General features: G+C 40.7%; 1 protein-coding gene across 3 annotated transcripts in view; it reads right to left on the reverse strand.

The window, feature by feature from the left end:
* Window positions 1-25,649, reverse strand: part of grk4 (G protein-coupled receptor kinase 4) — a 56,182-nt gene that overhangs the window by 9,697 nt on the left and 20,836 nt on the right. For all 3 annotated transcript variants that reach the window (XM_034090009.2, XM_071204984.1, XM_034090071.2), the window contains exons 3-12: window positions 22,011-22,123; window positions 20,786-20,863; window positions 17,271-17,371; window positions 9,973-10,065; window positions 9,376-9,439; window positions 8,623-8,763; window positions 4,223-4,413; window positions 2,127-2,164; window positions 1,800-1,889; window positions 850-1,058 (exon numbers count right to left, since the gene is read on the reverse strand). In XM_034090009.2, coding sequence (XP_033945900.1) covers window positions 850-1,058; window positions 1,800-1,889; window positions 2,127-2,164; window positions 4,223-4,413; window positions 8,623-8,763; window positions 9,376-9,439; window positions 9,973-10,065; window positions 17,271-17,371; window positions 20,786-20,863; window positions 22,011-22,123 — 1,118 coding nt within the window. The remainder of the gene's footprint in view (window positions 1-849; window positions 1,059-1,799; window positions 1,890-2,126; window positions 2,165-4,222; window positions 4,414-8,622; window positions 8,764-9,375; window positions 9,440-9,972; window positions 10,066-17,270; window positions 17,372-20,785; window positions 20,864-22,010; window positions 22,124-25,649) is intronic.

Raw genomic sequence — 25,649 nt, forward strand, 5'->3', positions numbered from 1 at the left:
TTGTCAGCGATGTGATGGCAGTTTGTTTCAATGTCTGTGAATGGCCCAAAAATACATAATGAACTATGTTTGATCAGTTACATGTGATCTTAAACAAAACTAATATGTCAGAGTTTAAACTCCTAGTCCAAACCGGAAACTACAGGTGTTGTTGCACAAAATGCACACTATGTTGGGATTAACTCTGAGAGCAAATGTTTAGCCAGAAGCTACTAAATTACCAATTCAAATATATTTTTCTAAAAGCCGAAAATCAGACCATGTCCTTTGCAATGCAATACTGTTAGGTAGTGTGGTTTCGGATCCTTCCTGAGCAACTTCTGCTTTCCACGTGTCACTGTTCCACTAAGTGAGTGGCAGAACATAAAAGGTGCTCACCAATTGAGGCCACTGCTACTTATTATATTAATAAAGGCAGTTATTTATTGCAGTAATATAACCATGTGCATGTCATTTATCAAAATGTGAACTCGAAATGTCATTCCTGTCCTAATCTGAAATGCATCATTAAGTGGTTAGACAATGTTTTTTGCTGCATGTTCCTCAAATTCCATATCCATGTCCTCATTAGTTTAAAAAACTGGTTTTTGTTACTAGCTAACCAATCAGAGCAGACTGGCCTCTGGTTTCAGACGGAGGGTGAAAGAGGTGCTGCAGCACAGGCAGTAGGAGACAAATAAAGAGCTTTTTGAACATTAAAGCATGGAGACATGTCCCAGTAGAGACACTACATACAAATACGAACCTGAACATGAGCATTACAGTGCCCATTTTAAGAAATGCGGCAATGTTCTCTTTCCCCGCCCTCCAGATTTTTCCCATCCGTCTCCTCCATCTCCTAACCCTCACCTGTCTGCAGATGTCCTTCGCCTCCTCTACGAATTTATCAGAGTACTCCTCCTGGTCCTCGCGCACTCTCCTGTCCACCTCCTCCCGCTTGACGCGCTCCTTGCGCTTGCGGAAGGGCGACTGGCCCTGAATCATCTCGAAGATCAGGCAGCCCAGCCCCCACCAGTCGGGGCTGACGGAGTAGCTCTCGTTCTGGATCACCTCAGGAGCTGAGGGAGGGACGAGGAGCGAGAAAAGAGGAGTCAGTCTGAGGGGAAATCATCTCAATCCAGTCAAACAAAGACAAAGAAGTAATGGTGGGGTGAGGAGGACTTAAAGAATTGACTACAGAAGGAGGAAAAGAGAGCACACTACTCCTGTTTTTGTAGCTACAGTGCATTGACTCCCAGTATCCTGAAGAATTGATTTGTAAATCCTATTACTGGTTTACAAAGCTCTTAATGGTTTGGCACTCTCGTAGGCATTTTAAAAATTCCTGAAGTCCCGCCGAAAAACCGGTTGAGGCAGCTTTTCTCGAACGGTGGACCACCCTACCAGGGATTATTATAGAGGCAAGGTCAGTGGGCATTTTTAAACGACAGCTGAAGAGATATTTTTTTAGATTACCTTTTTATTTGCAACATCCCGCTTTAAATTAGACTTGTAATCATTATTAATTTGTATTCATTTTAAGAGTTTTTAATATTTTACTGTATTTATTAATGTTGTGTCTTATGACTTCCTTGTGCTCCTTGAATTGTTATATTGTGTTTGTATTCTACATACTTGCAAAAGGGTTTCAACATATATTCTGACCTGAATATCTTGTTTTCTGTTTGAATTTGTGATGTGTGGCATGTTGTTAAAGCACTTCACCAAGTGTATGAAAAGTGCTAGAGAAATAAAACTTTACTATTATTATTATTATGATATATATATACACATTTAAAAAAAGAGTAGCCGAATCTTACCCATGTATCCAACAGTGCCCACTCTCCCTCGTATCGTCTCTCCTTCAGGGATTTGAACAGCAAGGCCCAGGTCTGAAATTCGGATGTGTCCTGAAAATGAATAACCCACCACAGATTAATAACGGAACTGAGATCATGCTAAATGTACATACTAGTATAACATGGACACTACAGAGGAACACATTACATCCTATAATAATAGCCATGGTCTTTATTTTATGACTGGAGTATGAAAGAAATTCAATAACAAAAGTAAGACAGAAATGTAGGAAATGACTGCTTAAGAGGAATGGGCTACATCAAAGGACAAGGAAAACAAAAACATACCACGATCATCCAGAAGGATGTTTTCAGGTTTCAAATCCCTGCGGGTGAAAAATAAAAAGAGAGAACACATTAGGATTTCATTATGTTGTTATCTGTTGTATAAAAATAGAACTTCCATTTGAGGGTGTAACAATAAAACCCTGGATACATATTTGAATGCTTTATTACTTTGTTAACATTTCATTGTCTTTTATGGCCTGTGTGCTATTACACTTATCTCTCATGTGGATTCATAGATGTCTTGTGCACACATATATCTTTATATGCTTCATTTGCTTTCATGCGTACTATTGTACCCAGCTATTTTCAACATGGTTGGAGCAGAATATCCTGTCATCCCAAAACCTATTTGCATGTTCTTTCTGAGCCTTTTTTAATTAACTTGCCTCAATTTTATTTGAACCATCTTTTAAGCTTGATTTATCCAACTTATTCCAAAGTGCAATACAACTTTTTTTTTATTAAAATAGCTATAAGAAATGAAAAACTAGGACACTCTACTAACCAATGCCAAGCTCAACTTCAATGCCAACTGTGAAGTTTACAGTAACACATGCAGAGATGGAGGAACACGGTGTGTTTATAGGACTCTGTGGGCTATGTGTATGTGGGTGCATGTGTCCACTGAGAACATCAGTGTTTATGTTAGCACTACTCTGAGGGCTCCACTGAGTGGGACAGGTGCATGACACCTAAATGAAATCAGCACTCTCACAACATTAATCCAGGGACATTCATTATCCAAGACTTTCCATTTGTTTATCTTACACGACTGAAAGAACTCTTTGGGAATATATCTCTTCATAACACCAGAGCTAAGACCAGTATTCAGTGTTTTTGACCTTAAGTTCATTGTCGTCAGTCGTCTTTGGGTTAAAGGGGTATTCCTACTGCACTTCCATAAAGTTTGGGAGAGACAGATTGAAAAAAGGACAGTCAAGCTTTAATATCTCAGTTCATACATTTCCCATGATGCAACCGAGTAGCGCCTTTTATTAGACGCTTACGTAAAGACGCATTTTTAATAATATTTGTACTGCATTTGAATTTAACATTAACCTCATTGCATTTGAATTTAAAAACGTCAACAATTTGCACACTAATATAATTCATATAGTATCCACTGTTTATACAAGTAGGTGTGATGTTAAGTGTATTATAATTTATAACTTATAAGTGTATTATACCTTGTTTGTTATATTTGATTTTCGTGTATTCTATAGATACTCTATCGACAGATTTTTCTCCCAATTTTTTATTTATTTTATGTTTAACTCATGTGCAATGCAAAATAATTTTGATGAAAGTTGATCAAATTAAATGTGTACTGTATATAAAAGGAATATTTGTATGTTTTCATAATTTAAATACGTTTAAGGTTATTTTGGTTATTTAGATATTGATATTTGTTGTGGGGTGTATAGTGTCCCTCTCTGGGGATATTCATTTCATAAGGGGGAAAGACTAGTTATTCTACACATTGTTTTTATGTAATTATCATTTAAAGACTTTTTCGAGATAATCTGATTTAATCACTATGACATCATCTGGGTTGTTCCTTATTCTTTAGAAAGATCCCATGGGAGTCACAAACCACATCATTTGTATGTACTGGTTGGGAGGGCTTCTCATGACAAGTCAACTGAACTTCCTGTTACAAGTCAGTGCCGTGCCAGGAAATGTAACCACTTGTAATTGCTCATTCTCTTGTACAACAGTTCTTCTGGGGCTGTAAACCACCCGACATCCTCCTCAGGGGCAGAGATCCTCAAAATACCCCTGAATATTGTTCCTAAAGCCTCAGGGTCTACTGCGTTCCTGATTGAAGCGATAGAGTGGTGCAGTGATGACGTAATTTGTGTAGGCCGCAAGGTCAAGTCCATCGACTTAAAGCAATGGGATTTTCCAATACATTTCGGAGTAATGCAGAAAATAAGAAGACATTAAAACTTCGGACATTCACATGTGGTGTAATAACTGACCAGAAGTGGTAAAGTGCCAACTCATTTCTGAGTTGTAGGACTCCCTCCTGCACCACTCTATAGCATTATAAAAATATGTCTATGTTCATATTTTTGTTGACTTGATTTGCTAACCTGTAGACTATCCTCTCACGGTGCAGGTCCTCAAGGCCACAGCAGATCTCAGCAGCGTAGAAGATGGCCCTCTGTTCGTCGAAGCCCGAGTTGCCCATGTTGTAGATGTGGAACTTTAGGTCGCCGCCATTCATTATGGTCAACACCAGGCACAGCGCATCCTTGGTCTCATACGCATATGCTAGACTAACCTGGAGAGGGAGGCACATTTTGGGGAGGAAGTAGCAACGAAGGAAGGTAAGGGACCAGTCAAAGGGAAAGTGTAGAATAGGGCAGAGAAAAGGGGGGAAGAGGAGGAGAAGACGTGAGAGGCAGTAGCTAGAGGAACAGTTTTACTTCAAATAATCATCCATTATCCCAGGAGGAATGTACACAAAGAACCCTAACCATAGCTCCAAGGAAAACCAGAAGCTTTTTCTCCCTTTCTTACTCGTGTCCTTTCCCTCTTATCCCATCATTTATCTCTCTTCTCTCCCTTCATTCCCACCAGCCTCCCCTTTTCGCCTCTCCCATCCTCCCCTGTGGGTCAGTGACACCAAGGGTACAGTGTGTGTGCATGCTCTGTTCTGTTCAAGCAGGATGTTGCTGCCATCGGGAGGAATCCCATCTGCTCCGGACTACGCAGTCAGAGAAGGACGATGAGGGGATAGGAAAAAGTTCTCATGGGCCGAAGGGACAATATGTTCAAAAATATACAAATTGTACTTAACCAAAATACACAAATGTGAACTACAAGCCACGGCAAAAAGTCTAACGCACCCTCCCGAAAGTCATATTTATGCATTAGCAATGGACACATGTATTGAACATGGCTCTCACACCGACATATCCACAAAGCCTCCCAATGCTAAAAGAAGCTTCAATCATTTCCAATCTCGCAATGCCTAACGCGATGAAACCACAGGACCGATGAAAACCAAAGGCTTACTGGAAAGGTTTCTCCCAAAAAGAGTTGAATTAAAACATCAGACATTGTTGTGCAGGAACTATTTTACCATATTGGCACCATTTTCACAACATTTAAAATGATAGCCGGAGGAATCAGCGTCAGAGCGCTACCTGCCGAAGACTTTAGAACAAGGTCACCCTGCCCTGCACACACACACACACACACGCACACACACACACACACACGCGCACACACACACACACACACGCGCACACAGAGAATATGTGGATGGGTGTTTAGATAAAACCTACAGAAAGCTAGCAGTATGTATTGTCTAATAGTGTGATGCGCTGATCAAAAAAAGGTAAAGGCGAATAAAGAAAGAGAGAGAAATGATGGGTGTGAGAGGGAGGGAGGGAGGGAGGGAGGGAGAGAGAGAGAGATAAAAAGACAGAAACAGAAAGAGAGAGAGAAATGAGGGGTTTGAGAGAGCTCTTGACTCTTCTCCTTGCTACTGCTGTTTGGTCAGTGTTGCTAGGCAACAGAGCTGCTCTCGTAGGTAGAGAGGCACATGAAGAGTCATCAGTTCTGCCTGCAGCACAGAGAAATACACACATACCCAAGCGCGCACACAGACAATCATGTGCCAATCCCAGATGACAAGAACTGCAAGTCTGAGGTCCTGTATCAAGCCCACTCCAGCCTCTTCGTGTGTGTGTGTGTGTGTGTGTGTGTGTGTGTGTGTGTGTGTGTGTGTGTGTGTGTGTGTGTGTGTGTGTGTGTGTGTGTGTGTGTGTGTGTGTGTGTGTGTGTGTGTGTGTGTGTGTGTGTGTGTGTGTGTGTGTGTGTGTGTGTGTGTGTGTGTGTGTGTGTGTGTGTGTCCATACACATGCTTCTACCATGACTCACTTAAAACAAGGACGCGCAACATAGCTCATGCTACATTAGAAACAGACTAATCCGAAACGTAATACAACTCAAACACAACCGTTAGCTTCAGATGGAGAGGCAGCTTACTGTACCATATGTCAATATCTCTGAGCTGTACAATTAAACAGTAGAACAGCATGTTCCACAGTATGTACACATATACAAAGTATACACGCGGACCCACAGACCAGAAATGATCATGCTCATCCCTCTAGCGGCTCCGCGCCATGCTCTAAGAATGTTAATCGAGCTGTAATTTTCTGGTCTTCGGAACAATCGTTTTTTTCTAGAGGAACACAACACCGAGCCAAAGCTACGTTTTCCCCCTGCCGGAGCACCTTTTCGTGCGTACATTAGGACGGAATGGAAAGAGAAGCACACGTTAATAGTTTTCCAGCTCCTGATGTCAACATGGGTAGTCAAGCAGGATTCAAATTCAGGCATTTTCATATACAACGTGTTGATGGCAGGATAAAACCAGACAAATATCACAGGCACACAGTGAGAGGAGTGAGGGTGGCCAATGGTTTAGAGTTTGTAAACTTCTTATTTGTATTTTTATTTAAGAAATAAGAGCTAATAAAGTCCATCTTTCTTGTATCAGGTTTATTTTAAGCACTGCTATCATAAAAATCAAATGAGAATAACTTATTAATGCATTTCAATTTTGTTTTGATTCACTACCACACTGCATTTAAATGTTAATTGAACACTGCAACTACTATGTATAATAATAATTTATTCTATACATTCTATATTAGTCTATTGATATATATCTTATTACTGCTGTATATGTATATATTTTTTATTTATTTTTATATTAATAACCGTTTATTTGTATAGTTAGCTATCAAGTTATTATTTTTTGTTTATTGATAATAACTTGTTATATCAATCAACCTTTAGGAGTCCTGAGCTGTTCCTATTATGTATTAGCTCACACGTCATGTAAATGCACTACATTTCTGCAGTTCAGTTCTCTGCTGCAGAATGGAAGAAAGGAAAAAGCTAGGTGACTCCCTGAAAAAAACGTTTAGGCTTGGCATTACAGCGACAGCCAAAAACCACCTCTTACTCATGACTATGGCTCGATTTATAACAAATCCCCCATAGGAAAAACAGCCAAGAGCTTTGCCCCCATTAAGAGCTCCAGGCCTGGTGGTACAGAGAGATTTGTCTTCTTTGGATGGCACACCAACTTTGAGCTGGAAACGATACTACTTTCTTCTTCATGCTGTTGTTCTTTAGGGAAACATAAACTGTGGCGCAAACTTCAATGCAGTCTTTAGAAATTATCAAAGCCGCCTCGACGATCACAACGCACCTACGGGTTTTTGTACAAGTTGTTTAGTTTGGTTTATTTCCTGATCCAGAGCTGCAATGCTTTGATAAAGTTATTTGGGAATGGTTGTTCCTTAAATTCTTCCTTTATTTTGAAGCTCAGTTACGGTCCTGACTGAGTTTTTACACATTGTTTTTTTATTCTAAATCATGTCAATTATTGATTTGGTCTCAAATTAACTTAAGTTCTAAGGGCTTCAGGAAGAACTGACTCTTGAGGGTCAATGCAAGTAGGGTTAATGAGGTAGATATCTATTGTGTCCCTGGTTTAGAATATAGTGACTTCCATAAGTGTTTTCAGGCTATGACTTTAAATCAGACAGTTAACTAAAATATCGTCCCTGACATTACGACACACACCCGTCACAAAAGTACCTACATTTAAAATTATGAATCGGTAAAAGTCAATTCAAATACTGTATGTTAATAATTCACTGGTCATTTGTACATCTGCTCTCATATCCACATATTTATATATTGTATAGTATACAGTATACTTTCTACCATACATGTCATTTAATCTGACATTCTTTCTTTTTTTATTCCACGGTTTTTTTCTGCAACCTACTTGAACCATTTGTCGACTGCACTATTTTATATATTTTACTTTTATGTTAGGTACAACGCATTTTGCTTTGTTGGAGGAGACAGATTTGTATTGCCATACTACGCTGTAGCTACTGTGCATATTTCAATCACCCACCAGTGCATCAAAAACATATTAATCCGTTTTTTTAAAACATATGGCAGCAAAACAGTTCAATTCAAATACAGGATACATTCACAGATGAATTAGGGTTGCCACTATGCTGCAAATGAAATCTAATAAGGCATGTTTGCGCAGGTAGAATAAATAAATTGCTATGGCTTTTAATGTAAGCTGTTTACCTGGACTTGTCTGCCTTTTATGCAAATTCCTGCTAGCCGTCCCTGGCAACTTCTTTGGTTACAATTGTTTTTAGTTTTATCCCATCCCGTTTCTTTCCTTAAGCTCGTTCCACCTGGCGTGGACGTCTTTAAACAAACAGAGCTGGAGTCCCAGAGACTGCCTTTAACAGCTGATCAACAGCCTTTGTAAACACGCCTTTCAAATTTCATTTGCAGGATCCTGGAGCCTTAACAAACAACAATGCCCTCACAGACACGTAACCACAAACACACACTCACAAACACACAGACAGACAGACAAAAACAGGTACAATTCTGTTGAAAGGTTGAATAAGAAAAAGGTAGTACTTACTACAAAACTACTGTTAACTTTTTCTAAAATGCGTTTTTCGTTTAGTGCCATTGCTTCACCTTTTCTTTTCTTCACTCGTTTCTTTTCCAGCTTTTTACAGGCGTACATCTTACCGGTGGCACGCACTTGGCAGGCACAAACCTGGAAAACAGGCAGCGAGGAAACTCCATCACACACAAATTCTTTTATTAAAAAAAACGGGAAAAAAACGAAAAGGAAGTTAATATGTCAGACTACATATTTCTCCACCCAGCATCACAGGAGTGGAGACATTAACAGTGCTGCGTTAACTAACTGCTAATGTTCCTTGTAGTAACTTAAATCATTAAAGGGGCCCTATTGTGCTTTTTTTCCCTGTAGTGCGTTATGTAGGTTTTTGTGCATGTAAATGGTCTGCAAAGGCTAAAATCTAAAAGGTTCCCTCCAGAGTTTCTCTCCCACACACTCTGAAACACCTCCACTGGACTCCTTTGTTTATTTCTGTAGCAAAATGACATCACTATGTAACACTCAAGCTTGTATTAGCTAGTGATCCGACACATTGGCTATGGAGCGTGACATCTCTAAGCAACTGACCAATCACAACAGAGCTGGCCAGCTAACCAATCAGAGCAGACTGGGCTCTGGTTTCAGACAGAGGGTGAAAAGAGGTGCTGCAGCACAGGTAGTATAAGAAAGACCTAAAGCATGTAGACATGTCACAATAGAGACACAAAATACAAAGTTATCACTTGTGAATTCATTGACACTCACCTCGCCAAATCCACCTTTTCCTAGTACTCTGTAATGTCTGAAAGTATTTTTGGTTACTGGTTGCCTGCAGGGATGGAAAGAAAAAGAAAAGGAGACGAAAAGAGACGTAAAATAACAGACAAGTTACGTCATTCTCTCAGACCATGTGATGTCGCAGACAGAGTAATGCTCTAATACATTATTAATCCACCCTGATGGCTGTGGGTCCCACCCTGCTACAGTTACCCAGCCATTATGTAAAGCATCATCAATTATTTACCCCTCGCACTGAAAAAACAGTGATTGGCTAAACCACCTTTGTGTTTTAGTGTGAGCATCTTTCCTGCAACTACTCTCTATAAACTACAGACTGTAATCTTAGTTTTCTATTATCTTTTATTACATTCATTAATCATTTACTTGATTGTCTGTAGTTTTCCCTCTAATGATCCCTTCAAATTAAAAGTTTGAATGTGTTCTCTGGTTTGCAAACACAGAACTGGACAGCACCCTTTTACAGGGAATTTCTGTATGTGTGTGAGATCACAGGCGTAATTTAATATAGGAATGGTTTGCATGTGTGCTTTACAGGGCGTGTAATCTGCAGTGACTACCCACCTCTCCAACCATTTCCACTGCAGGAAGCGAGAGAAGTACATGGACTCGTGGTAGGAGGAAAACGGAGCTCCACTCAGATAATCACGAACTATTCTGTAGGGGAGGGGGAGAGAAAATCATTTAATAACAAGGAAAAATATAGATGTACATGTCATCAGAAAAAAATGAAAAACCGCAAGCACATGTACAATTTCTGTACAGATGAACAGACATCTGGCCTGCGTTCCTTTACCATGACTACAAACACACGCATAATCCACCCTCTGAATCTTAAATGTGCTTGTGTATGTCTGTTGGTGTTTGTGTGTTCAGACATCACTGGCAGTGATAAGGGTCAAAGCCATTGTCAGTGGAACGAGGTCAGAAATATAAAATGTGTTTGAACAGGGACATTCCAATGGTCAATACCGGGAAAAGGGATTTATAGGAAACTGGTTTTCAAAGAGCAAAAAGGTTGAGCTGGGCGTTTAAGCAATTATTTCGCTGTGGCAAAACGGTGGTACTACGTCATTTTGTAAATGAACTTGCCAGGACAAACACTTGAATAGCCCTTGTTTAAATTATTCCTACAGGTCCTACAAGTTGTACATCTATTCAGTTGACTGCAAAAACACAAGCTCTTTGTGTCCAATGGATGCTGTAGACCACCGGAAGATCAAGAGAATATCAAGAGAAGATCCAGAGAAGATCAAGAGAAGATCAAGAGAAGATCCAGGGAAGATCAAGAGAATATCCAGAGAAGATCAATGGAAGATCAAGGGAAGATCAAGGGAAGATCAATGGAAGATCAAGGGAAGATCAAGAGAATATCCAGAGAAGATCCAGAGAAGATCAAGAGAAGATCAAGAGAATATCCAGAGAAGATCAAGAGAAGATCAAGAGAATATCCAGGGAAGATCCAGAGAAGATCAAGAGAAGATCAAAAGAAGATCAAAAGAAGATCCAGGGAAGATCCAGAGAAGATCCAGAGAAGATCAAGAGAAGATCAAAAGAAGATCCAGGGAAGATCCAGAGAAGATCCAGAGAAGATCAAGAGAAGATCAAAAGAAGATCCAGGGAAGATCCAGAGAAGATCCAGAGAAGATCCAGGGAAGATCAAGAGAATATCCAGAGAAGATCCAGAGAAGATCCAGAGAAGATCAAGAGAAGATCCAGGGAAGATCAAGAGAATATCCAGAGAAGATCCAGAGAAGATCCAGGGAAGATCAAGAGAAGATCAAGAGAAGATCAAGAGAAGATCAAGAGAAGATCCAGAGAAGATCAAGTGAAGATCCAGAGAAGATCAAGTGAAGATCAAGTGAAGATCCAGAGAACATCCAGAGAAGATCAAGAGAAGATCAAGTGAAGATCAAGTGAAGATCAAGTGAAGATCAAGTGAAGATCCAGAGAAGATCAAGAGAAGATCAAGAGAAGATCAAGAGAAGATCCAGTGAAGCTCCAGTGAACATCAAGAGAATATCCAGAGAAGATCCAGAGAAGCTCAAGAGAAGATCAAGAGAATATCAAGAGAAGATCAAGAGAAGATCCAGAGAAGATCCAGTGAAGCTCCAGAGAACATATGGGTATTTGTGTTCTTGAGAGTCAGGCCATTTTGGCCTCATGCTCCACAGAGCGACTTTCACAGGAAGAAACATGGCCTGGCCTCTAACGCTGTATCCATTTCTCTTTATACACCCATGGCAACATCTAATGTTACTTTACCTCACACCCATGAATGTGAGTCTGCATGAACTTATGCCATTGTCATTTATTCAAACGTAATCACCACTAAAAATGTAAGTTAACAGAGATAAAAACGAAGTTCTTTGAGGAAAGCATGGGTCATGAAAGGTCACAGCCTCATCATCACTCCACTGAGAGCTGTAAGGACTCTTTGACCTGACCCTGCCAGCCTTTAATATTAGGTGCTGTTTACACGAGAACGCAAACGGTTGTATCCGCTACTTTTCTCTTTCGTATAGCCCGTTCGTTCACACGAGGCCGTAACTGAAACGCGGAAACGGACCCCGCAAACGATAAAGGGTCCCAAGGTGGATAGATCTGCAAACGGAACGCTCTGGGGGCCAAACGGCTCTGTGTGTACGCCCTCTATACGATCATTTCCTGATAACGATGAAGCCATAGCCCCACCTCTCCCCACCTCTGCTGCTCACTGCTGAAGCATGGTCAGTAGCTACTGATACTGACCATGCTACAGATGTTAGTGCAAAATCTACAGCTCCTCTACCAAAACCATCAGCAACAAGTGGACATGGAGAATTACATGAACTACATGTTGCTAAATCCACCACGGGGCATAAACAGAAGGGCAACCATGGCAACCATGCTCAGGGTCTTCTTCGCTGCTTTTGGTATATTTTGTGGCGAAAGTACAGCGCCACTTACAGGCCCGGCATATATACTACAGCGTCTCCAGCGCTCCCGAGCGGTCTCGTGTGAACGGAATACCTTTTTGATATCTTATTTGGTTAGTTTGCATTTCGTATGCGCTTGCGTGTAAATGGGGTCTTAGCGTCCCTTTTTTCTCTGCTTTGAATACACATGTTGTTTGACTTAAAACACCATGTCCTATTTGACACAGTTGTACAAAACAGAGATGAACTGAACTGTATGAAAGAGCTTCACAGTAACTTAAATGGTTTCTGTCCTCGCTGTTGATAGATAACTTTCTTCTCAGTCAACACGTTTTCAAGGTAAAATGAATGACTTTGTTTTTATCAAATCGCTGTGTACAAGAAAATCCAATTCCCAGATATATATATTTTTTGCATGCACCATAACTTGCTAAATGCAAAACTACTTCAACATATTTCAACATGGTTAAACTGTTGTTTCAAAAATAACAAATGTTTTCGTGATTTCAAAATCAAAAGTCATACTTTCACATGTTTATTTATTTTTTAATTTAACAGTTTTGTCCTAATGAATTTTAATCTTGATCATTTATTTGTGTCTATATATGGGTGACAATTTCATATAATGGTACTGGATTAAAGAAAATCTAATTGATGCATCCCTTTTAAAAAGAGCTGTTTAGGAATCTTAACGAACTGTCCAGTTGTAATTTCAGAATAAAAGCAGGCTAATTTGATTTTAAAGAACATCTAGTTAAAAGGCCATTCAAAGTATCTGGAATTATAATTTCCACCTGAAATAAATATTATTATTAGTTTGAGGTTTGTTCACGTAAAAAAAGAAAGAAGTAATCTTTATTGTTGATATAATCATGGATTGGTAAACATCTATTTTATTGTTTATATGTATGAATCATATATTAATCTGTCATTACTTAAGTATGTTTGTTAAGTTTATATGGGACAATGTGTTTTTTTCATTTGTTCCCTAAGAGACAGTTACTGTATTGTGCAAAAAAACAACTTTGAAAGTTACAGCAGATATTTGGCCTTGGCCTCACAAAAGTTGAAGAGATGCTCATATTCTGCGGCACAGAGATTTTCCTTGACCGAATTTTGAAATGACTCGATCACTATGGAGGAAGAGGAAAGCTGCCTGTGGTTAACAACAGCGCTGGTGGGGTGGCTGTTCTTGGCAAAAATAAACGCTGGAGAGTGGAGAGTTTCCACAAGGGGAGCACACTGTGCCGTGTAAACGCAAACTGAATTATGTCATCATGGGACCCAGTGGCTTTGTACACGACATTCAATCTATCCGGAGTAGATGTAGAATTTCCGAAGGAGTAGTTTCAGATTGTATCTCCTCTGCTGCTCCTGAGCTCACATGGGTTTGTACTGAAAGCATGAACATCAAATCGCAGTTCAAATTGATTAAAAAGAAAGATGTCTGACCTGTACCATAACATGTTTTCAATTCCAAGTCTTAAATCTGTCTAAAATCTCAACCCACGGCCTAAATAACTAAAAGGTCCTCAGCCCTCAGCTTCTCATCAATGTTCACTTATCATGCAGACAGGCTTCACTCAGTGTTACGAGACAAAAAGCGGCCCCGGACACTGAAAGAAAGGGGCCCCAGAAAATCAGGAGACAAGCAGTGCCTGGCTTGGAGTCCAGCCTCAGACAGACACCACTGGGAGTAGAAATAAACACAGCTACAATATGGCTTTTGTTAGTCCAAGGGAGCAGGGAGAGGAAAAGAAAAAAAGGAGCAAAATCAAGAAATGGACCTTCGTCAAGATCGGACAATTCGCGTAACAACAAGATGCCCTGACGTACTGAAGGGCCGCGCTTTACTCTTGGTTATGACATAACCGTATGTTCCACTGCAGCAGAAGAATGTGAGTGAGCTAATACGTTTCTGCTAATGGGTGTGTGGCCAAAAAGTCACATTTCCACGCGCAGCACCATGCTTTCCTTTAGGCAGAGGGGGATAAAAGCTCCCGGTCAGAATTACATATAGGAACAAGAACATTTTAGGAAATTAAAATTCCACATCGGAGTACAACTACTAATGATAGTGGAAGAAGTGATGACCAAACTTGAACAGGAATCCCATTCAAAAACATCTTAACTGCTGCTTTCAGTAACACAAACACTCAACTCTCCTCAACGCTTTCTTTCCATTTCTCTGCTCATTTTCCAAATGTCACCTATTTACTCTGCGTTCATTGCTCCCTGTGGGTCTTTCTAATTCGGCCCCTCGTGCTGGGCTTTCTGCCGGGCATATCACTTTTCTCTCTGCTCAGTTTTAATTCGAAGTTTGAACTGACTTCCGAGAACTGTCTCTTTCTCACGCCATTTCTCTGCCGTCCCCAGTGCCCTGTAGATTACTCAGAGGTGTTAAAATAGATGCAAAGGGGAAGGGAAAAAGGGGTAAACAGACCATGACCTAAGATGGAAAAGAGAGAAGGCAGACGTGTTGTGTTCATCTGAACCTCAAACTGATGTTCCCAGATTGAGCCACACACAAGCAACATTGGGGAAGAAATTAATCAAATAAAGAAAATTGAAATACACATATCCTTCACTATCAGCCTGGAAAGCTTGTGAACATAGAGGGTTATTGATTTTAGAAATCCAGCAGCCCTCTTCATGTGTTTTGCCAGAACAGGAGAGCAGGCTGAGAACCTGACTGAGTGTTTTCCCAACCGTGTTTCCCACTTCTCCTAAACTCCTTCTAGCAGATTCCAGTAATCCCCGGGGGAACTCGAGTGAATCAGAGGCTGGGCGCAGCATTTCCAACCCGAGTCTGTCTGCCTGTGTGGCTCAAAGTTGGGAGGAATGAGGAAACAGTGGTCTGTTTTTTCTCAATACGTTTCATGAGGCGTGGATTGTACTTATATTGATGTGATACATGCATTAATGTTTTTGTAGATGGTTTGCAGACTAAAATAAATATGTTGTATGGCTGAAGACCTCAGTCATTTTCTACCTAGTCAATGAGAGTTTATTTACACAATCCAGCATCATTTTTGCTGGGTTTTTTTCTATGAGAAAATGTATTGTGTTACCAGAATTATGAATCTCTCGACAATCTTCTATATTACTCAGATCAACTTTTATTAAACTTGGAAAGGCAACAACAACCAATGACATCCAAGCTGAAGTTCAACAAACCAATAAGCAAACAGAATATTACCAATGTTTACCGTCTTTAATTGCTCATACTGTAATTAATGAATACAAACACATCAAGCGACAGCTGTTAAAAATGAAAAAGGTTATGTAAACGTTTTGAATTACTGCACAAGTCACTTATTACATCTGATTACGCTTTAAAGGTCACCTGTTGTGCAAAATGCACTTTTTGTCCGAAAGTGTCAGAAAAGCCAACCTTCTCTCTTTTCCTCCTTACCCACATCTCTAAAAACGGGGGTACAACGGAGCTGATCCAGATTTGCTGCGGACTTGACGTCATATACCGAAATGCGTGACGTCTTTTGGAAGTAATAAGGTCTGTGTTTACATTAGCAAGTATCACTAACACTCAGAGCTAACGCTGTAATGGAGAGTCTGTGTAAAGAAGCGGGATGTAAAAGGTACCATACTGTTTCAGAAATAAAGCTTGATGTGGTTAGATAGATAGATAGATAGATAGATAGATAGATAGATAGATAGATAGATAGATAGATAGATAGATAGATAGATAGATAGATAGATAGATAGATAGGATACTTTATTGATCCCAATTTGGGAAATTATTTTATGTTTGGAACATAATATGGCATTTAATCACATAGTATAATATGGGACCTTTAAACAAACATTGTTTACTTGGCACTTAATGTGAAAAGTCCTTAAAACATAAACAAGGCAGTATAAACTTCCAAAAACTGACTGATTACTGTACCTTTATTACAAGTTCTTCTATATAACTTCAATGGAAATTGGAAACAGAATTTTTTTTTATTCTTTGTACAAGCTATTTGCCAAAATGTGCTACTTTTAAAAATAATCTTGAATCTAATCAAATGTACATAGTTATTTTATAACTTTATCCCTCCAAAACTGTTCGGCGTAAGCTAAAACAAAAGCAGAAAATGCCATATAATTGAACAACGTATTATATTGTAATTACTATATCTATCGTTGCCAGGTTAAATGTGAAAACGTATCATGCTATACATGTCACAATACATCGTAAAGTTGACGGCAACAGAACCTTTGTGTGACACAGAGTGAAATTGTCGGGCTGAGTCACAGTTACGTTGGGATTTGTGGATGTGTGCGACTCTGTGCGATGAGAAGTACATTCTGGGTAATAATCCCGGGTCTGTTTGCTTCTCCTGGCTCTCAGAGCAGGAAGCAGAAACACCTGCAAGAGTGTGTGTGTGTACATGTGTGTGTGTTTGTAAATCTGTGTTTGTGTGTGAAAGTGTGTCTGCAAGGGAACACTGAGGTGGCTGTTGTTTTGGTGCCAGCCGTCCGGATGCTAGCTGTGCCCACTGCTCTTTTTCATTTGCCTCCACTGTGCGTGAGTGTATAATACTGCACTCCAGGTGCCAGCTGCTTCATCATCACTAGTGACAGGGTGCACTAGTCCAGACAGTCGACAAACACACATGCACTTTCTGAAGGAACATGACTGTATATAGAGTGGCTCACAAATGAGTCCTTAAACCTGGAAAGGAATTAGCATGTTAGCCTTTCCAGGACAAAGTCAATTGTTTTATGAATGTGTTTTTGGTTGGATGCATGATTTAAAATCTGCGCATCTATCAAGAGCTTGTTTTCTTTAATATTCAAAATTCTAAAGGAAAAATCTCATTGCTTTTTGTCGAGGGTAGGCCTTGTGATGCTAACCTCTGCGTTGGCCAACAAACATACGCTGCACCACTCTTTAGGTGACGCCGTTATCACAAATTAAAATAAATCAAGACTTACTTGGTGCAGTCATTGAAGAGCTCCTTACATGGACTCTGCTCCAGCCGCTCCCGACACCCAGCCACCACTTCCTGGGGAACGTCTGGCAGATGGGCTGCAGACTTTGAGGGATACAAAGAGAGAGACAGGAGGGTGAGGCGGGCAGGAGGACAGGGAGGGACAGACATAAAGTGACATGATGCTGTAATGTGATTGCAGACTGTCCTAGACAACAGATCATTATCAGTCAGTTTGTCTATTTCTGTTTGTGATCCTGTAATGCCAGGTCATTTGAGCTGTGGTCACATCTCTTGGGTTTCGTTTGTTAGAAGTGATATTCCTGTAAACTCTACCAACGTGCAATGCCCTTTAGAAATAAAAAAGCTGGTGTGGTTTTGGTGCGAACAAAACAAGTAAAAATAACTTGAGTGAAAATTAACAATAAACTCATTTATTTTATCTAATAAAAGATGTTAACTTGAAATTTCATATAAATATCTTTATTTTATTATATTTTTTCATGGCACATTCTTGCTTTAATCTTTTTATATTGTTCTTATTTTGTAATTTATTTAGAACACAAATATGAGCACAATGTAGGGGTGATCTCACAAAAAGTTCAATACTATAATAAAATAACAGTAATAACACTCATTTGACTTTACATTAACGTCTTGTGTATAGATAAATACAAATCTCGTTTTTTATTTTTAAATTTATTTATGTTTAAATTGTTATTTTAAAAAAGAGCAACCGTTACAAAATCAACCCCAATTTCCCCCGGGGTAAATAAAGTATTCCGATTTTTAACCCATTTATTTTGACTTGTGCTACAGGACAGCTTGTTTCCTGCATTCTATTGCTATAAGTGTGCGTCAACATCTTTCATGAGAAATTAAGTCAAAATAGAGTCCCCACCAATAATGCTAATTAACCATCGAAGCAAACCAAAATAGAGGTGGAAACACAACCTAGAGAGAGGTGTCAGTAGTTCACGAGTATCAGTAACACACTTCCTTAAAAAGGAATGGTATGCTCATGACACTCATTTTTTAAAAATGATCATCCGATAAAACAGACCAGTCTCTGCCAGTCTCTCTCTTTTTTTTTTTTAATCCGATGACATTATCAGTGATTTTAAACTGATTATATACCGAAATAACATCAACACTGTGGGCGCCGCCATTTTCCGGACGTGACGTAAACCATGCGTTTGGTTTTCGAAGACACGTTGATCTCCATGTTATTTACTGTAGTTTCTCTCTTCAAATATGCCTCACTGTATCGCGAAATATTGCCACAATTCTGATAGGAACAATCCACGGAACGCTCGGTTCCATCTGTTGCCAAAAGGTAAGCGTGAGAAGTACATTCAGAGGCAGTGGCTAGCGAAATGTGGCCGGCCCGAACCGAGAGATTCACAGGCTCATGTATGCAGCGAACATTTCACATTTCCGGACGACTACTCTGAGAGTATGATAAAACATAACATGGGATTTATGGAACAACCATTACTTAATGGAGATGCAGTACCATCGGTCTTTCTGGTGTCATCACCGACCAGGACACCAGTTCAGCCAGTTGAGAAATCGCCCTCTGCAAGTGTGAAGCGACGGAGGAGCAGAAGTAGTGCTCGGAGTAAGAATAAGGTATGTTATAGCGCATTTCCATTGCAGCGGCTAGTCCCGTTTTAACGTCCTTTAGCGTCCAGGCCAGGACAGTTTTTGGTGGCCTTTCCATATAGCGTAGTACCGGCTAGTGTGTATTTCCCCCCAGTTTTTCCGGCCCCATAAAATCGTGATTCTATGGCCAGGGACAACGAAGCTGAGTATGCTAAACTAGAGAGGGAATCGCTAGCAAGGGTGGTACTACATGCATACATATAGTATCTTATATCATCTTCCTATTATACACACATGCATTTCCAAACATCTGGACGACTTATGTTGCAAATGTATTATCTTTTCAATTTATACACGGCATCTATTGCACGTCTGTCCGTCCTGGGAGAGGGATCCCTCCTCTGCTGCTCTCCCTGAGGTTTCTCCCATGTTCCCTTTAAACTGTGGGTTTTCTTCGGAAGTTTTTCCTTGTACGATGTGAGGGTCTTAGGACAGAGGGTGTCGTATTGTCATACTGATATGTATGGCTGAATTCCCCCATCCAATCTCTTCACATTGGTCAAAACTTGTTCCTCTGCTGACGAGTCCGAACTGAAATACTCCGCCATGTTTCCGTGTGTTGACAAAGTGAACGCATGGATGACGTCACGACCATCACGTGACTACTGAAAATGGCAAACATGGCGGCGGCCAGACGGAATATACAGGTCTTGATAAAAAAGAGCTATAAAATCATTATTTACCGGGGAATATCGCTGATTTCTTCAGGGTATGGTTTAAACATAACGTTTCACTAAATACTGAAGTTTTGATTAATTATCTAATGAGTGGACCATTCCTTTAAAAGGGTTATTACACATCTTTGGCATCACACAAGATTAAGGCTGCGTCTACACGGAGACGAAACGGAGAAAGAATCAAATTCGATATCAAAAAAGTCTTCCGTCCACACGGTAACGCCTTATGAAACGTGTCCGTCCACAGGAGACCACTCGCCCGGCTGGAGATATATACAAAATACATCAAAAGCAGCGAATAAGACCTCCCGAGCATGGTTGCCTAGTTGCCCTTTTGTTCATTCTCCTCGGTGGATTCAACGGTGACGCTGGGATGAGCAGCAGAGGTGGGGAGAGACGGGGCTCTGGCTGTTTCGGCAGCCTCCGTTTCTTTTTGTCTCCCTCCCCGAGGCGAGCGTGTGCTCCTGCTGTAAAAGGCAGGTGCACCGCACCCACTGCCACTAACTCTGAGCCTGGCTCTCGAGCAGGACGTTCACCCTGGTAGTCCACCAGCAGATGAAAAACACCCACCTCTCCGCCTCTTCCAAGGGACGAGGGAACCGTGCGGGGGGGGGGGGTCTGCTGGAGGCTCCTGCTGGGTGCACTGTCCTGCGAGATATCGGGACCTGGCTCGAAACACTCGGAACACTGTTGTTGTTGTTGTTGGCGAAACACATCAGCAATGACGCGGGTGACGTGGGGGGTGAGGAGAAGCGGGGCTATGGTGTATAGGGCGTACACACAGAGCCGGTTGCCCCCCCAGAGCGCTCCGTCCGCAGATCTACCCACCTTGGGACTCGTTACCGTTTGAGGGCTCCGTTTCCCCGGTTCCGTTACGGCCTCGTGTGAACGAACCGTCCATACGATAGAGAACTGTAGCGGATACAACCCGTTTCGTGCCCGTGTGGACGGGGCCTAAGTCCAAAGTTGATACAGTCAACTGTATGTCGAACACCATTGGCAAATAGTCATGGATAAAAGTAATGAAGCAATAAAATCAAAGGCAAATACAAACTGACATCAGCGAATGAAAACAACTAGAGAGTTTTATATGCGTATTTGTGTTTAAATGTAAGCAAATATTTTCTTTTGTCTGTATCCATGACCTTATTATTCAGCAAGTGTGTGTGTTGCATACCCCATTATTAAAGTATGTGTCCAAAAGATTCAGTCCACAGTCCCTCCTCTTCTCGTCCGGAGCGAGCTGGTACATGGCCTGTCGGAAAACAAACAGACATGTGAGCAACCACAACAGCCATCTTTAATATGTCTCCAAATAAGGTCAGAGGGAGAGAGATGGGCACCGGGAGGAAGAGAGGAAGGGTGAGACGGGGTAGAAGAGATGAAGAGAGACAAGGGTGGCAGGGTTAATGAGGAACAAGAGTGCGTGGAGCCGCAGACAAATAAAGAGATGCTACAGATGACAAAACATCACACCCTAGTCAGGGGCAAACTGCAAACGCTGTTCATTTTCACACTTGGCCATCTCATGTGTCACCTTCTAGGGTTAGGGTGTATGGGTTTTTTCCCCGCTAGTTTAGCCTTAAGTGTTGAAAGGTGGAGATATAGGTATGCAGGCCAGATTCGAACATGCGAAAGCACATCAAAGATTGTGAGACAGATTGTGTGTTTTTTTTTACAATTTTTGGGCCACCGGTGTCTTTATTGGAGAGACAGATTTGAAAAAGTGGAGACAGTAGGTGATACGCATAAATGGGTCCCGGGTCGGATTTGAACCCTAGTCCTCCACAACGAGGACAGTTCCTAAATGTACACTAAGCGACAGATTGTGCTTTTGGTCAAATATGGCTGCAGGCAGGGAGACGGTCTGAATTAGGACTGCTTTGTGCCGACTGTTTTGTTTGAAAACACGGTGGGAGGAGAGGAATTGGACTGAGCATCGCTGCCACGGCATGACATCCTTGGTGTGAGTTTGTACCTATATGCCTGCCTACCTACCTTGGAAAACACTAATGTAGGTCCTTATTAAAAGAGCATGATTCTTCCTTTTTTCCTCTCACGCATACCTCCAGGGGCCGAGACACAAGCTGGGGCCTGTGTTTGCCTGCTCACCCAGGGGACCTGCCTCTGACGTGGGCTTGACCTCATGGAGGAGTGCGTGGAGGAAGGGGAGGGGTCAGCCCAGGTTGCTAATCACCCCCACAACGCCCATCCCACCCACCCAATCGGTGCTACTGCCAAGTGCAGGCAGAGGACCAACTCCGACTTTCCTTTCCTACTCGCTGCTCCGATTCAATTGGGTCTCATTGGTGAAATCACAAAGAAAGATAATGTGGGAAAGAAGAATAGCTAAACGATCATCAGATAATAATTCATGGTGTAAGGTTTAGTGAAAGTCTTACCACGGCATCCATAAACTCAATGCAGCGCTTCAGCTCTGGCCTGGTATCACAGTACTGCCGGAATAACAGCCAGCCAATGGGCTGCTTCTCACATAGACTGGTGTAGTCCCTCTCTGAGGGGAGGACAGGGAGACACAGGGGGAGAGAAATGTCATTATAACACTAGAAAGATACACGGAAATATGGTATACAAGCAGGAATGGGAATAGTGTGGAAACTCAGATTAGGAATTATTAGAAAAATTCATTATTTTATATATAATACCCCAAAAGCGGTCAAAGGAAGAGACACAATGAAAGAAACTACATTCTACACAAAATAATCTTTATTTTTCTTTTCTAAATGTTCCCCTTTTTTTTTTGAGACAAACAGTTTTAAGCATTCAAATGTACACGTCCTAAAGGTTAGCCAATTTCAGCTAAATTATGGATGAGAGATATTGATTGCTTTCTTTACTTAGCAAAACAGACAAGGGGCTCAACTTTTAAAGCACAGGACAATCGAAAGTTTTTGTAATAAAATTGAAAATCCCCCCAAAATTAAGTTATCCCTTAATAAGTACATTTGATTATGCTAGAACACAACATGTGATTCTTGTATGCGTGTGTTCCATGTGTGTTCCATGTGTGTGTGTGTGTGTGTGTGTGTGTGTGTGTGTGTGTGTGTGTGTGTGTGTGTGTGTGTGTGTGTGTGTGTGTGTGTGTGTGTGTGTGTGTGTGTGTGTGTGTGTGTGTGTGTGTGTGTGTGTGTGTGTCTCATGTGCAGCTGGCCCCGGCCTATTAGGACTAATGGCGGCCATTTGAGTCATATTTCCTCTGGCACCAAATGAGGAAGAAGACCCAGGACGTTTTCCATCACTGGCTGACAGTGAGGACACACAAACATGCAAGGGATGAATATTTCTGAGTGGTGACAGCTCCAGAACAAGCTCCAGCAGTAAATCAAATCTTCACAACAGCCCTCCCAGCAGCACTGTTTATTACCCAGCATTCCCTCTGCAGCTCCTCATTCAAACTCGCCACTTATACGACCGCAAAACAAAGTTATCGCTTTGGTGAACAAACAGTGGAGTGTAGAGATATGATATTTGTATTGCTTCCCATTCCACTGTGCAACCGCTGTGTTTTTCAAATCTGAAGAACAAAAGCTCTTTCAGAAAAACTTGCTGAGAGATCTCTAACTGGATTGCGTCGCGCTCGCATTCAGACGTTGCCTTTCATCTCCGATCTGGAAGTTTTTCTTTTTGAGGCATGCTTTGGAGCTGGAGCTGGGAAATCCCCTCACACTCATAACATACATTTTAGTGAGAAAAATGCTAGGAGCTGTTTATTTGAACGTGAGGAATACATGGAAATGTGTATCTCTATACCTCCATAAAAACAAATGCATTGACCTCCATTTAATATCGTACAATCATTGGACAGGTTGTCACCACACAGTCAAATAATGATAGAAGTGATTGTGGCTCAGGGGGGAAATGGGCGTCTACCATTCAGAGGGTCAGTGGTTCAATCCCAACCACTGCAGTCAACTTGTCAAAGTGTCTTGAGGCAAGATACTTATCCCTAAATTGCTCCCGTAGGAGTATGGTATTGAAGTGTCGCTTTCGATAATAGCATCTACATGTAATAAAAAAAACTGTAACGATAAAGAAGTTTCTAGAGAGTACATGTGGCTTCTGTTTATCAGCTAGTTTATTTGCAAATGGGGAGTGTGAACCTAAACAAACCAAATACAGCAAAGTCAACTTTTCCATTCGGGTTCAGAAGAAACAAACTATCCTGGTTTGTATCGTTAGCCTTTGCTAAGCTAGAGATTATGGTCAATTCATTTTTGCAAGGGAATTTAGTTTACTGCGTATAATTATCTCTGGTTTACAATGAGCCTCCTGATAAGGTGTCAGTCTTGCTCCAGAACAGGTTTTTGCGGTGAGGATTTCAGGGCGGTTTCAGTGTAATTGCTAGTGTTTCCGGCTGAATCACAGCACAACCGGTCTACCCTTTGAGGTGACACTCCAATTTGCGTAATAAAAAAAGGCAGAAACTGTCTATTGTGCATTGTTCTTTAAAGGATGTCCATGTTTTTAAGTAACAGGCTTATTGAGCAACCTATGTGACGCCAAATTAACTTGTGCAAAAGCAGAACATTGATTGATTGAAGTTAATATGATTCAACCTTTTAAACACTAACTCAGTTTCTCTACATTTATTTAGAGGCCTAATTCCTGTTACTTATTAGCAATATTTTCTGAATAATTCCACTTTGGAATATTTTTCATTTTCATCATACTACATGTGTATATGAATGGATAGAGGAATGTGTCAGTACTCCAGAGATAATTACATATAAATCATGTTGGTAGGACATTTTGGGCCTTCTAGGGAAAAGAACATATAGTGTCAAGGCTCTTCCATCACACACCACTTATACTCAACATTTAAAAAGAGGGCAGTAGCCTCAGCTGGACAGCCTAGTGTATATACTGTGTTATTTTCCCGTAATAACTTGTTTACATTTTAACGGTACACAGAACACCGGGACTTGGCAACGCTTAATACCCAGGGACACATGAATGATTTTAGTAGCTATGTTTTCATAAACTAATGGTAGACGACAATTTAGCATACCTGGAAAAGCAACAACTACCACAAAAAAGTAATTCATGTCAACCTGCTGTATTAAAAGAAAGGAATAGATACATTCTGTAAATATTTGTTGTGATGATTGTAGTTTTTGCAGCTTTACAGGTTGGCCATTCAACATTTGCTATGTCAATGTCCAATTATGAATTTTGCTACAGAAACAAACAATGCCAAATCACATTAACATAGCAAAATGTAGACGGTGGACATAAGAAAACAAAGGCTTGAAAATAATAAACATTTTCTTGGGCCCAGATTTGGGTGTGTGTGTGAAAACATTGGCATTTGTGCCCAAAATGCTCTCTTTGCGTACGACACCCCTCTTCTTTGTCCTAAACAAAAGACAACTGTGAAAATAACTAGAGAGAAAACAAGAAAATACAAGACTACCAGGTTTCAGAAAGAAGAAAAAAGGGACCGCAAAATGAAAAGATAGAAAGGAATGCAGGGAGAGGTGTAAAGCTTGAACCAGTCAGGACTTGTAGCTGTCTGAGCCGTGAAGTAAGCTGCAATTACAACTTCATTAAAATTCCAATAGAGTGGTGCAGGAATTCAAAATAAGGGCAATGAGTTGGCATTTCTCCATTTCTGGTTCCGTCGATAAGCAACGGTTTTCATAAATGATTCTACTTCATACAATACATCAGTAAACACCCCATTGGTGAATGTAGGAAACTTCTATGTGTCATACAAACAGCAGTTGCTAACAAGTACCTTAATTAAATTCCTAAACTGCATAATGCCGAATATTAGCCGCATTTAGCTTAGCGGTGGTGACGTGAAGTCATGTACATGTGAATTAGTTAGTTTGTAGCCTAACGTTAGCTTTTTACTTGCGACGATTGCACTCAAGATTCAAATATCAGTTGGTGTTAAAAGGTGGAGATTATCCGGCTGAAAGAAAACATGTAAGTATCGCAAACGTGTGTTTGCCACGGATCTTATTTCCTGCAATATTCCAAAAAACTATTAAAAAGTCCCATTGGCTTTTGGTAGT

This window comes from Pseudochaenichthys georgianus, chromosome 1 (genome assembly GCF_902827115.2).
Source record: "Pseudochaenichthys georgianus chromosome 1, fPseGeo1.2, whole genome shotgun sequence".
NCBI classification, from domain to species: Eukaryota; Metazoa; Chordata; class Actinopteri; order Perciformes; family Channichthyidae; genus Pseudochaenichthys; species Pseudochaenichthys georgianus.